This window comes from Panthera uncia, chromosome A2 (assembly GCF_023721935.1).
Source record: "Panthera uncia isolate 11264 chromosome A2, Puncia_PCG_1.0, whole genome shotgun sequence".
NCBI classification, from domain to species: Eukaryota; Metazoa; Chordata; class Mammalia; order Carnivora; family Felidae; genus Panthera; species Panthera uncia.
In genome coordinates this window covers 129,613,175-129,627,904 of record NC_064816.1, presented here as the reverse complement: position 1 = coordinate 129,627,904, position 14,730 = coordinate 129,613,175, and the positions used below count along the sequence as shown (strand labels likewise).

Here is a 14,730-nt window from a genome sequence, read left to right as displayed (position 1 = left end):
AGAAGACAGAAATCTCAGAGAGAGAATGAGGGTCTGAAGTTGTGATCACTTTAATCAGAAGAAATTTTAAAAAGCATTCATAGCCTACTATTTTTGGACAAATGTCTATATAGATATCTCATAGTATAGCAAACCTTTAGTGAGATAAACTAATTTTATTGGAATGAATTGTATAGACCAATTTATGTCATTATCACTAGTGGAATAGGTGATAATACTCTACCCTCTTAAAATATAAATTCATGGCATACCCAGCTTCTGAGTTTTCTTTTCCTCCCTAAGTAGCTGTTTTATGAGACTGAAAGGACACTGTGCAGATGAACCATGCTGTTCCTCACACTGTACATCAGTGTTTCATTTCTTCTCCTTCTAGAGTTATTTTTTTAAACTTGGTATAAGAGACTTTTAAAAGTGCAGGGAACTAGTCTGGCGCTGTCCAAAAGCAATTTCCATGATGATGGAAATGTTCTGTACCTGTGCTAATACAGGAGCCAGTAACCTCATATACTGAGAACTCAGATTGTGGCTAGTGTGACTGAGGAACTGAATTTTAAATTTTATTTAATGTTAATTATTTGAAATTGAAATTGAAAGAGCCACAAGAGGCCAGAGATGACAGACTCAGCAGAGGCAGCTTTTATGGAACTGCTTGGCTTTCAAACAGGCCTTTCCTTACCTGATTTGGTATCCTGACCACTGCTTCTTCTATTATCACATGAAGTTTTAAGCTACTGTGCATTCACAGAACTTGGGATGATTTTGTTATTTTAAGAAGTCTGTGTCATCAAAAGGAAAATTTAGGGAAATTTATTATTTACTGCCATGTACATTGGAGAGAATCATCCCTCTTTCTGTCATTATGTCTGTGCTTGGACTCAAAGAAAAACACTTATAAAATAGGAGTCTCCATAGAATATAGGCCACCCTTCCTGGCTCTACTGGCAGACAGCACTCTTTGGGCAAAATTTGTACTTGTAGCTTGGGTCTGTCTTTGTAGAGCATTCTCTGAAGTCCTCTCTTGACCAAGCAGCTGGTCTCCAAAATCTTCCCAAGGTGGATTTTTCTGTCTAACTGTCTTGTTTTGCTCATAGGAGCAAATGGGAGGGGTTTGCTTTCTCTAGGCCAGCAGGAGCTTGCTGTAACTCTTCCTTTTAATTTTTTTTTTTTTTTAATATGAGGATCCCCACACTTGCTCTTTGAAATGCTATTCTGTAAACTGCTATTTCCTCTAAGCCTGTTATGCCTTTTTTCCATCTGTGTTGAAGTCTCTTTTCCCAGTGGGGCCTTTCTTTCTCAGCTTAGTCATGCTATGTGTAGAGACCCACATCCACACTGCTGGCTTCTCTGACTCATCCTGGGAGGCTTGCTTGCTCCAGGAACCCCACTCACACTATGGTGGAACAACAGGGAGGCTCCAATGAAGCTGGCCCTTTCTGAAATCTGCCTCTTTTCCTGGCATCTCTTCTCATCCAAAGCTACATGAGACTGGCAAAAAATAAAAATGCCCTGCCCCGCCCCCCTTGCCCCTTTGAAGTAATGCTTCTAGTAAATCGTTTTTATCAACTTTAATTTCCAGTTTATAAACTACTCTTGTTATTGCTGCGGCTTTTAAATATTCCATAATCTGGCTAGTAGAAAAACCCGCTAATGCTCCAGTTTTCCTTTTTCCTCCATCAGCAAGCCAAGAGAGTCAGTTCTGACAGTTACATTTTCCTTCCAGTTACAGGTTAAATTGTTTCCCTTTTTGAAATATATTATTCATAAATGTGAACAGTTTCTGAGCTCTAGCTCCTCCCATCCACAGATAGAAGGCTGGGTACGTGGAAATCACTCATCTGCCCCATTGGCTGTTCTGGGTTATGCAGAATTGGGTCTTCACACTGTAATCTTTCAGGCCAGGATTTTCCTTGGCCTTCCCCACCCCTCAAAGAAAACTCTCTGCCAAGAATGGCTTAGGCCCATGATTTCCCAATCCAGATGGGTTCAGACAATAAATTTCTCTGACTTGATTTGCTAAAAGGGTCGAAGTTGAATAATATAATGATAATCAAAAACTGACCACTGATTGAAATCTAAATTTGGCCAATAACTCCTTCAATTAACTTTTTTTTTAATCACTAAAAACATTCTGAAAGTATAAAAAGGAACTCCAACCTGAGTGTCCCATTAGCTGGGGGAAGGCTGACTCAGGTAGTCACTGAAGAAACAATTTTATATACCTAACTAGAGGTGTCTATGGGAGAAATCAAGAAGTACACATTATTTTTGGTTGTGTAAATTAGCTTGATTGTGCATGAGTACAATACCTTTCCAGTTAAAATACCTTTCATATGTATAATATTATATCCTATTATATATAATATGTACTATATGTATTACTTGTACTTAGTCTGAAGCATTTTTACCCACTGTATTATTTTCAAGAAAATATCTTGATTGGAGCTACGATAATCTGCCCACTCTGCATTCCGGTTCTCATCTTGGCACAAGACCTTATGCAATGACCTTACTGCTTTAATTCTATGTGCAATAGGGCACCACCCTTCACTAGACATTAAGCCTGGGAATAGACAGAGGGTGACCTGCAGGGCAACTGTCCCACCCTCCCGAGGAGTGTGGGTCAATCTGTTGCAGAGATCCAGAGGTTCATTTGCCAGGAGAAAAGTGCAGTTGTAGGAAAAGTGCAGTTATATGAAACTCCATTAGCTACATTCCGGCTGAACTAGCCAGCAGGAGGGGGGAGGGGATATGTGACATTTCTGAAAACTGCTGGAGCTCCCACACATCAAGCCCAGAAAACGATATGTGTGGCAAAGGTACAGAAGGATGCACAGCCTGCTTGCCAGAAGAGAGCTGTCCCAACCCTGACAGCGTCTCAGGGGCGGGGGTGGGGTGGGGGGGCGTCCTTTATAAGCTGGCCGCCTCACCTTACCTTGACAACGTCGTCATTGAGATGCTTGGGATCGCGGTTGACCAAGTCGATCTCCTTCGTGTGCGCGTCGTACACTTGCTTCTCGTTAATCTCTTCTGCCATGGCCTTGTTGTTGGGCTTGTAGATATTGCCCTGTTCCCGGATGGGAACAGTGTAGAGATGTCCCTGCGGAGGGCAGACGGCCAGGAGGGGGAGGGTGGTCCGGGCAATGGGAAGAAAATTTCAAAAAGGAAAACAAGTGATCAGAAGTCAGGCTGGCGGCGGAGCAAACCTCGAGGCTCAAAATCGAACTAACCGCTTCGGCAGCGGTGGCTCAGCGCACAGTAAACTCCTTGGCGCCGCTAGCTTTTTAAGAGGATCGAGCAGAGGACACCACACCCCTCCGTACCAGGCAGGGAGCTCCTGTCTCCCCCGCCCGCCGCCAGGGGTCAGGGCAAACCCCGCGGCGCAGTCAGCCCAGGCCCCCGCCCAGCGCGCGCCCTGCCGGAGGTACCCCGCGGTACCCCGCGGAGACCCCAGCAGGCGAGGGGATCCGATCTCTGACGTCTGTCCAGCCACTCTTTCCGCCACTCCACGCTCGCCCCGAGTGCTTCACCTGCTCCATTTTCCCGTCCCCCATTCCTCCTCTCAGTAAGCTCTTCCAGTTTATCTTTCAGATCCAGGTTGAACACCCCCGACCCAAAAATGGGCTGTCCCCATTTTTGTTGCTTCCAGGTCGCATATCCCTCGCACCTGTTCGCGCCCCACCCCCCAATCTCCCTCTGCGCTCTTTGTCCCTACGCTCTCCCCGCGCTCGTAGTGGTCACAGCCCGAAAGCCCCCATCTCTGGGCCAAGCCATGTGTCAACCCCCCTAAACTCCCTAGAACAATGGTATCTCACCTGCACTGCGCCCTCGACCCACCCTCAGGTCACTCCTAGGCTGCCGGCCGGTGGCTGAGCGGCGGCCCTGTTTGGGAAAACGAGGTCTCCACACTCGGGCGGAGCCCGAGCGCAGGAGGGTAGTTGGACCTGGTGGTGGTAGTTGGGGAGAGTAGAGCTCCATCCTTCTCCAAACACCCCCTCCAGGCGCCAAGATGCAGGAAGAGTTCTTGAGGTGGCCCAAGAGCTTTGGAAAGTGCAAACATGACTCTGCCGTTCCGGCCAACCGGTCCAGGTGCCTGGCGGGGAGTCGCGGGGACCGTCCCCAGGATTGCGGGTGAATGACTTCCCACCCTGCGTTCCAGCTCGCCGCCTCCCAGCAGTCAGGGATTGGACGGTGGGAGTCCCGAAATAAAGCAGCACCCCGGACCCACCTAGAAATACGTCCTCGGTCCGGCAAGCAGACCTAATTTCAGGACCCCCGTCCTCTTTTCCTCCTCTCTCTAGTTTGGGGGGCCCAGGGCCCCTTTCTCATAGGAAAATCTAAAACATTCCTGCCTTCTCTTCAGCTCCCCGCCCAGGCCCATTCCTCAGAGGTGCCAGCGCGAGAGGAGTGTTCTAAAGTCAAGAGAGGGCTGGGGCAAGGAAAGCAGTCGGAATATTTGGAGTGGGAGATAGCAGGAGACACTTCTTGTGCTCTCCAGGGCCCGGCGCGCACCCACCCAAGCCTACCTCGGAGTCTACGTATTTGCCCCCAGACATGCTGGCCCGTGGCTGGACGAAGGCTCTGAGATTTCCCTGGGCTGTTATTTAAGGGAACTGAGGAAGGAAGATCTTGTATTGTATGGGGGAAAAAAAGGCGCTGGCGGGGGGCGGTGGCTGGGAGGGAGCCTCCTGGCCGCCGGCCAAGGGTTTGTTCTGCTCGCGGTTGGCCGGGACTTGCGCTGCGCCGGGTCTAGGCACATCCCCAAGGTTCTGGCAGCGGAGGGTGGGGAGCGCCCGCAGGGAGGAAAGAGCAATGAAAAAGCGTTTCACCCGCTCTGAGTTGCTTGGGCAGATATTTTAAACCTGGGGCAAGATTTTCCCAGTTATGAACCACTGAGAGGCGTCCTGCGGAGAGCGAATGTTTTTGCAGTGCATCATCCCTGAAGGGGTGGGGAGTGCAGGGACACGGCGCACAAGCAGAGATGCCCAGTATGGGCACCAGAGCTTCAGAAAGAATTCTGCTCTGTTCTGAGCCGTTTCTTCCCATCGCCCACGTTCCATCTCTGATCAAGACACAGCTATCTCCCTGTTGCACAGAGGAAGGGATGAAAAATGGCCCGGGACCTTTAGGTGCATTTCGTCTAAACACAAGGAAGGAATTTGTGTGGGCGCGCGTGTGTGGTGTGCTTTTGGTGACAATCCTTTACATCTAGTCGGTGTGGATGGGAAACTTGGAGAAGCAGGCATGTAGAATTTAATATTTCCCAAACCACTTCTGAAATTCTCCCAAATGCTTTGAAATAAATGAAAATGTTAAAGTTTACTGTTCTTTTTGGAACAAAGGAAATTTATGCCAACACGTTATGCCGTATTTACAAAACAACATAAAATATTTACAATTGTAGAAATATTTAACTGGGGCTGCAAGTTTATCATAGAGGAGTTTTTTTCTAATGTACTTGGCTGTGAGTTACAGGAGACTTGGTTTTTCTACTGTTTGATTAGAAGTTTAAAAAATTGTCAGCATTTAAAATGCTCTATCTCTTCCTGAATCTGGGGCTGCTTTCTTTATTATAAAGCAACATAAGAATTAAACAATAAGCAGTCATTTTACATTTGAGCTATCATGAGTCAAGATATTCGCTATTCAGAAAGGACATTTTAACTAAGGTTCCATATACAATCAAAAGTAAAATTATGGCTTGAAATAAAAAAGCTGAGAATAACCTGAAGGGGCACAGGTTACATTAAAAATAAAGGCAGTCTGTACATACAGGTGGGGGCACAAAAGGAGGGGGGGGGAAGAGGAATAGAAGATGGAACACTTAGAATTAATTATCTAGATGCAGAGAAGATACGAAAATATAAAAGAAAGTATAAAGGACAGGCTATTGTTGATAGCAAAAAAACAATATAACTTAAAAAAAATTTTAATTACATGTCAGGACAAATATCACAAATGTTGGCATGCATGACTTTGATTTTGCTGGCTAGTCATTATTAGAATACTGATGATCTCCTAAAATATTGGGATTTTAAATGTTTATTTCTGCCAAATTCCATTTCTAAATTCTTTGAACAAATTGTGTGTTAACAAACATGATATGCTAGGAAAGAGTGGTGTCAGCGTCAGTGTGTTGTGTTGTGCCCAGTCTACCTCTAATGATTGCTGAAAAACTGCTGTTCATCTAACTCTTCCTTCATAAGTGTTGGTTGCAAAGCAGTTGTGGTTATGTTCTATGGAAAAATGTGGAAACCCTTTCCCATCTATTGTTATTCAGTCCTCAGCTGTGATGAGTAATCTTGACTGTGAAAAAAAGCCAACAGGAACTGGGAGAGAGTGTGTCCTGCATTCCAGCAAGGAATGGACTTTCCGGGGAGGCCTGTGAGTGAATGCTTAACTAGCACTCACCGGAGGGAAATCCAAGGCGAAGTCAAATCAACAGCAGCACACGGAATCATAATGATCACTGAAGCGTTGTCAATGCCAGAATGAATTCCTAATGAGAGGAAAAACCACAAACTCTTCATTAACCTGCCTCAACAAGAAGCTAGAACCAAAAAGAAACAGATTATATGGTTTGTAATAGCTAAATTGGGGAACTGGCTCCAACTTCATGAGAAATAAAGATAGGAGAACATTGTTAGCATAGGTATAATATTTGAAATGAATAGATGATACAGAAAACAAAATATTTTTTTTGATACCCTTGCAGATAACTTTAGGTTTGAAGGTAAGTCAGTAACTTTCACCAAATCATTTACTAAAAAATGAGTGTGTGGCAACTCATTTGGCCTATATATATTTTTTTATTTAAAATTTTTTTTCACGTTTATTTACTTTTGAGACAGAGAGAGAGACAGAGCATGAACGGGGGAGGGTCAGAGAGAGAGAGGGAGACACAGAATCTGAAACAGGCTCCAGGCTCTGAGCTGTCAGCACAGAGCCCGACGCAGGGCTCCAACTCACCGACCGTGAGATCATGACCTGAGCTGAAGTCGGCTGCTTAACCCACTGAGCCACCCAGGCGCCCCAAAAGAAACAGCCTTAAGGTCAGCTTATGCATTATATGTTACTGAAAATATAGAGCTAAAAGGGACACCATTCATCCAAATCCATCTGTTTTAGAGATGAGGAAATTCAAGTCTAAATACATGAAAATGATTTGTTCTTAAGGAGTTTTGTGGGGTAATGAAACATTTTAAAGTTGATAAATAACGAGAGCACCTGTTAACTGATGGGGTTTTGTGATGGGGGTTTGATGCTGATGGCCTAGAGAGAATTCTTGAAGATGTCTTTGGTGCAAAAAGGTGATTTTTATTAAAGCACGGGGACAGGACCCATGGGCAGAAAGAGCTGCACTGGGGTTGTGAAGAGTGATCCATATATACTGTGGATTTGGGGGAGAAAAAGTCAAGGGGAGGTTTCTTAAAGGGATTTCCATATGCTAAAGAAGACTCATAGATAACTGGAGGCCTAGCTATTGTCAAGCTAAGGTTGTTTTCCCTTCTAGCAAAGCATTAACACTAAGACAGTAGGGCATTCCTGGACTTTAGGTTATTAAAAAGATTGCCTTTTTTTTTTTTTTTTTTTTTTTTGTAATTGTACTAGGTTATTTGTAAACCGATGAAGACTCTTATCAGTTTAACCAATTGTTTTTTGTCCTTTCCTTTGTTCCTGGACAACCAGGAGTGCCTGAGGAATATCACATGTATCCCACCTTGGGGTGGGTGGGGGGTGGTGGTGTGCTAGCTTGTGCTTGGCTCTCAGCTTGCCTTATGGTCCCTTATCATTAACAGTTTCTGGGACATAGGATTTTTAAGCAGCCTGGTGAGGACCTACTCATGGTAAAACTGTGAAGTTAATTGGGGCACCTGGGTGGCTCAGTCAGTTAAGCGTCGGACTCTTGGTTTTGGTTCAGGTCAGGATCTCAAGGTCCCTGAAATCCAGCTCCACATTGGGCTCTGTGCTTCCAGCTGACAGCATGGAGCCTGCTTGGGATTCTTTCTCTCCTCTCTCTGTACCCCCCATTCCTGAGTGCAGGCACACAGAGAAACACGTGCTCTCTCTCTCTCTCTCTCTCTCTCTCTCAAAAATAAATACACATTAAAAAATAATTGTGAAGTTAATTGCCCTTTGTGTTCTCTTATCTTCTCTAGCCTCCTCCTCCTACCACCTTCCTGCCCACCCCCCCCCACCTCTCCAGCTTTCCTTTCCAGTCACCATGAGGTCCTGTTATGCTAAACTGGCTTCATCAATTTCCACTCTAGGATTAGGAGTCTAAGGTTTGACTACTTACAATGGTTTTAAGAAGAAGCATCTTTCCAACATTTATCAACACTCAGAAGCCCAAGACTGCCCAAATATGACTTTGTCAGTGAGTTCAGAAAAGGGATTACTGTTTGCATCATAACAGTGGTTATCATGTAGCAGTGACTCACACACAGCCAGGACACCGAGGCTTTTCTTTCTAGGAGGCAGCTTTTTTCGTACCATCATGGGCTCAGTGGGCTAAGACCCAAAAGGCTGAGCCCTGAGCACAGCTAGGGGCTGCCTTTTGTACAATTTTTGCTCCTTTGTCTCCCATATATGGTAACATACAGTCTGAATGGTTGGTCTATGTTAGAGTTGTGATGTTGCGCGCACACACACATAGCCAGGCTGCCTTCCCTTGTCTTAAGGTATTCACCACATTCCTTAGGGAGGGGCTCTGCCACATTCCCCTCTTCGATGCTTGGACCCCCTATTTTGGGTCAAAGAGCATTATCTTGGTTTAGAGGTTTATATTTCCATAACATCATCACATGCATGGCAGTTTTCCTTTCAACCATTACCTCAGTGAGGCTGGAGACAGACCGTATAACCAGGGGAACTAGGCACGGTAGGATTAAGTAAGCTCCCAAAATCAAGAGGATAATACCTTTGAGGGTTTTGAATCCCCTGAGAGTTGAAAACCGTCCTCCAGATAACTCCCTGGGGTCCCAAACTTTCCAGCTCTGGACTGGGACATGAGCAACATTTCTCATTCTATCTGTAATCTCCTCTATGACTTTTCCTTGGCCTGAGAAGTGGGTATGGTATAGTGACTCCCTGGCCTGATCTGGTTATGCGAATGCATGGGTCACAGGATGAGGAATCTAGGTCTACAGAAGGGATCCAGATTAGAAGAAACCAATACCAATGAAGTATCCTATCCACAAAGGGAAGGTAAATGCTAACAGAAACCTGTCGCCACACTTCCAGCCAGTCAGGGCAGCCTCTGCCAATCCTGTGGTGAAAAGTAGAGCAAGAATTACAATAACAGTGAGAAACAAGGGGCAACAGTCATCACAGTAAGGAAACAGATATAGAAAATAAGGACAGTTTATTTGTTCCACTGGGCCATCGATTCCTCAAGCTTCTGTGTAGATTAGTCAGCTTCCGGAGTGACGAAAGCAGGGCTGCAGTCTCCCAGAGCCTCTGGAGTTGCGAATTGCTTCTTCCATATGGTCACCTTACAACGCGTTATTGGATCAGGAACGCACTCCCAGTTTCGAGATGCCGGCTTCACTCTGTTGTGGTGAATTCAGGGACCCACCTCGGCTACCTTTACTGCACTAGGGGTGGACAAAATGACAGTGAACGGGCCCCTCCAGAAGAGTTTTAGGGGCTGGACATTCTACTCCTTCAACCATACAGCATCTCCTGGTTTAAAGGGGTGAGCGTTTGTGGTCAGACTCAAAGGTAACCACTCCCTAATCCAGTGATGTAAGGTGGTTAGGGTAGAGCCAAGAGCCAGCATCTGTTGCCTTAGGGGTAGATTGCCTATCTCATTTAGATCCCCGCTTATGCCCTTGATAATGGGGGCAGGGTGCCCATAAAGGATGTTATAAGGGGAGAACCCCATCTGCTTCATGGGGCTATGCCTGATCCTTAACAAGGTGATTGGCAACACATTGTTGCCAACCAGCAGTGTAGGTGGGTTTCCTGACAGTTTGCTTAATTGCTGCTTCAGGGTTCGGTTCATTCATTCCACCTTCCAGGAACTCTGGGGTCCCTATGCCGTGTGTAACTTCCACGTGATCTTTAACCCCTTTGCCACCAGCCGCACCACCTCAGCTACAAATTCTGGCCCATTATCTGATCCCATAGTGATAGGGATCCCAAATTGAGGAATGATTTCTTTTAGAAGAAGTCAGGCCACTTCACATGCCTTCTCTGTGTGAGTAGGGAAGGCTTCCACCCAGCCTGAGAAAGAGAACACAAGACCAACAGATATTTATAATCTTGGACCCAGGGAACCTCAGTGAAGTCCACCATCATATTTTCAAATGGGGCTCCCCCAACACTCTGCACCCCTGGGGCAGCCTTGGGTCCCTGATGTGGGTTATTCCAGGCACAGGTTTCACATCACTGACATATTTCTTGGGCTATGCTGGAGAGTCGAGGGATGTAGAAATATTGGTTCAACATAGTCTTGAGAGCTGTCTGGCCAATATGGGTTTGATCGAACTTCTTGACAAAAGCTGGAGCTAGAGCCTCAAGAATTGCTACTCGGCTGTCTTCAAATTTCTACCATCCACCTGGGAGGTAGCTTCCATTTTCAGTCTTAAACCAGGTACTCTCATGTGAGTAATTAGGGTCCCATTCTGCCCAATGGGACAGTGCGGTGTTTAAAGCCACTGATTTGTTGTTCCTTTGGAGGCCACAGCTTTACCTCTTGTTCTGCCTTATGGTTTCCCCATTCAGCCGTGGAGACCCCTTTGATGTCCCTGGAAATGCATGACTGCCACTCTTTTAGGGGCTCACACAATGTCTAAGAGTTCAAGGAATTCCTTACCATACTTTTATGTCTTTTCCTCCTGAGTTTATTAGAACCTTCTCTTTATATAAAGCCCCATGTACGTGGAGGGTGATGAAGGCATACTTAGAGTCTGTGTATATGTTAATATGTATCCCTGACACCAGTTGGAAGGCTTGGGTTAGAGCAATCAGCTCTGCCTTCTGTGCCAAAGTCCCATTTGGCAGGGGTTTGACCTCAATGATAGAATTCAGGGTCACCATGAAGTACCCTGCAAGGCTTGCTCCCTCTTTCACAAAACTACCATCAGTGAAATACTCAGTATCGGGCTTCTTGAGGAGCTGGTCCCTCAATTCTGGTCGGTTGGAGAACACCTCATCCATGACTTCAATGCAGTCATGATCTGGTTGACCTGGCCCAACAGGCAGTAGAGTTGCAGGATTTAGAGTCCACACTATGGGTTCTCACATAGCATTCCCTGATATCTCACCATCCTGGTGTTGGTTAGCCAGTATTGTCCCTTGTGTTCCATTAATGTCAATACTGAATGTGGCACTCAGACAATTAATTCTTGTCCTATAGTTAACTTGTCATTCTCAGACACTAAGAGGGCCATGGCTGCAAGTGCCCATAGGTAGGGTGACCAGCCTTGGGCAACAGAGTCAAGCTGCTTGGAGAGATATGCCACCGGGTGATGCCATGACCCCAACATCTGGGTTAGGACTCCCACGGCAATTCCAATACATTCATGAATGCACAAGAAGAAGGGCTTGGACATGTCTGGGAGTCCCAGACCAGGAGTGTTGGCAAGGGCCCATCTGATCTCTTCAAAGGCCCTTTACTGTACTTGCTCCCATAACAGAGGTTCCCACTCTCCCCCTTTTGTGGCCTCATAAAGGGGTTTTGCCAAGAATGGGAAGTTAGGTATCCAAATTCTACAGAAACCTGTGGACCCGAGAAATGTCCAAACCTGACAAGTCAACGGGATGGGGATGGAACAAACAGCTTGTTTTCTCTCCGGGTGGGCTGAGTTGGCACTGCCCTGGGAGAGGTAAAAGCCAAAGTACTTGATTTTCTTTTGACAGATTTGGGCCTTTTTCCTTGAGACCTTATAGCCAGTTTCCCATAGGAGAGTAAGGAGTTCCTTCCATGCAACCCTCCGAGCCCTTCCAGCCAGCAGTAAGTCATCTACGTATTGAAGCAAGACACAGCCATATTGATCTGCTGGGAAGGCTCTTAGGTCTGAGGCTAATGCAGTGCCAAAAATAGTTGGGGAATTTTTGAACCCCTGAGGCAGTCTTGTCCAAATCAACTGGCCCTTGTCTTTGGGTGTTCTTCCCTCCGCGCCCCCTGGTCACGGTTGACAAACACTTTAGTTGCTACTTCCAGCAACTGAACAGCATTCATGCTGGCGAAACCTTCTAGCTTTTGCAGCTTGTACCAGATGTCCCTTGGGGCTGACCTATGAAAGCCACATTGACCATCAGCTGCTTAATGGTGCCTCTGGATCAAAAGGGGTGTAGAGATGAAATGCCTCACATAGTCTCTCAGAACTGACTCTGGCTCTCCTTGGGTCCCTGGAGCACTTCTGATGTTTTACTCATATTTATGGCCTTTTCCCCACTTCCTTCATGCCATTTAGAAGGGTTCCTTGATACCATTCAGCCTTTGCAAGCTCTCCATCTACACTTGAGTCATTTGGGTCCCACTTGGGGTCCTCCCCGGGGAAGTGAGCCCTAGCATAAGCCTGGGTGTCTAGCATACCAGCCAGGGCACTCTCCTCTAACCATTTTAGGGCCACTTGGGTAATTCAGCAATGCTCCTCCATGTCAAAGGGGGTCAGGAAGAGTTGGTGGCAGTCCCTCCAGGTACGTTTATGGGTTTGAAATATGGACTGCATTGGTTCAATCATGGCCTGCAGCTTCTCCATATAGGAGGGAGTATGGCGCTTCTAATTTAGGAGGTCCAAAGTAGTAAAGTGGTAAAGGTCCGTAAAGGTAAAGGGCAAAGTGGTAAAGGGTCCACAAAAACACTCTGGCCTCCTCGGATATGGCCTTCCTAATCATAATAGATGGGTCCCCTAGTTTCCCTCAGTGGCATCTGTAGGGCTCCCTGGTGTTGCTGCAAGGAGGGACTGTCTCCATTGGACTGATCTTCTAATTGCCTTCTGGGAGTGGTATATGAGGTTAGGACTGGTGGTCCGGGAGAGCCAGTCACATCGGGAGAGGCCAGTGGTGCTAGAGGTGGCAAGACCTTCGGACTAGGGGCAGGCTCTGGTGGGTTTTCAGCAGCTGAGGTGGCTGGAGGCGCAGGTGGCAGTGAGGGGTACAATGGGGCATATGGCAGTGAGGTTTCCGCAGGCTCTCCCAATGGTATGGGTTTTTCAGTTTTGGGCTAGCATTTGGAAGAAGCCATGACACGAGCCATCATAACTTTACAGTTCTCTTCAAAACAGACTTTCAGCCAAGGCAGCCTGGATAGGACCAGGTTTTGCCAACAGTCAATGTAAGGAAATTGGTTGGGGTGGCCTGGACCCCCCACAATGACCCTGAACACTAGGGCCAACTAGTGTTGGCCCTTATCAAGTGAATCTTTGGAGGGCCAGCCCACCCTGAATGATGGCCAATCAATTTCACAAAATGTCTGGAGCTTTTCAGGAGTTAATTTCATACCACAACCACCTGAATATCCCTTTTGAAATTCCTCAACATACACTCCAGGGGAATCAGTTTACTCTGCTTTCTACCCATTTCCTCCCACTAAGGGACAGCTTTCATGCACAAGAGAGGAAAAAGGGGGAAGGGAAGGACTAATTTGGAGAAGACACACACTCACTTTGTCTGTTTCTTGCCTATCTTCTCTCAGAGATATTTCGGGCACCTCTTGACATTGGCGGGTTGTCTTGGGCCTTTCCATTTTGAGTATTTTAAATGATTTTTTAAAATTTATTTTCTTAAAAAATAAACAACTATTTTTACATTTAAAGACCTTTCTGATCACGATGGATGAGAAAATATTCTTTTCATACTATTTCTTTAAATTAACTTCATTCTGCTTATTTGTAAAATGGAAAACATATTGATATCTACCCAATAGCAGTGCTATGAACATTTAATGAGGTAGATGCATTTAAAGTGCTGAGGATAATGCCTAAATCATTCCAGATTCTAGGGTTAAGGACACATATCAGCCTACAGATTCAGAATTAAAATAAATGTATTTTACTTTAAAGTATTTTTATTGTAAAATAGTTTATCCACCCAAGATACAGCAAATAGTGTAATGAACACCCACTATCAAGTTTGATCAAATAACATCATTTTGCTTTATTTGCTTCAGATTGTTTTAAAATGGAAAATATAGATACTACTGAATTCCTTTGTGGGATGTAACTTTCTCTGTTTTTTGTAACTATGATAGTAAAAAAAATAGGATAAAATAGGCAGAGAGGGAAAGGATTAGGACCTGAGGTCCCTGGGTGGAGAAAGACCTATTTTGGAACAATGCTGGGAGTGTCTGCCCACAGCAAAACCCTTCAGGTGACTCCCCCTCAGGTTTCCTTCAGGAATTTGACAAAAGACCTGACTAAAAGTAAGTAAAACCTATGACCCACAAAGAACTGGTATGGCCATAGACCCCTCATACAATGGAAATGAGCCAATCAGGAATGGACAACCCAGCACCTAGAGTTATGCAGCCAATAAGGATAAAACCTGAGAAGAAACAAAGGGGAAGGACAGGGGAGGGGCGACCAGAACTTTATAAAACAAGGACCCTTGCCTATTGTCGGGAGGCTTTCACTTTCGAAGGTAAAGAGAGCTTTCCTACTATTCTTCCTTTCTAATCTTATACTCTAATAAACTTTTGCCTACTGCTCATTTTGTGTCCACCTCTCATTCTTCGAAGTAGTGAGATAACGAATCATGGGTATTGTGGTAAAAAAAAAAACAAAA

General features: G+C 45.6%; 1 protein-coding gene across 2 annotated transcripts in view; it reads right to left on the bottom strand.

Annotated features, from left to right (window-relative positions):
- The window catches only part of CAV1 (caveolin 1), a 34,786-nt gene extending 30,163 nt beyond the window's left edge, over nt 1-4,623 (bottom strand). The window contains exons 1-2 of one of the 2 annotated variants that reach the window (XM_049642980.1): nt 4,524-4,623; nt 2,933-3,097 (exon numbers count right to left, since the gene is read on the bottom strand). In XM_049642980.1, coding sequence (XP_049498937.1) covers nt 2,933-3,097; nt 4,524-4,553 — 195 coding nt within the window. In that variant the 5' untranslated portion in view covers nt 4,554-4,623. Of the gene's footprint in view, nt 1-2,932; nt 3,098-3,812; nt 4,051-4,523 lie in introns of those variants that run through there. The other variant, XM_049642981.1, reaches the window with a different exon arrangement.
- Nucleotides 4,624-14,730: the final 10,107 nt, after the last annotated feature.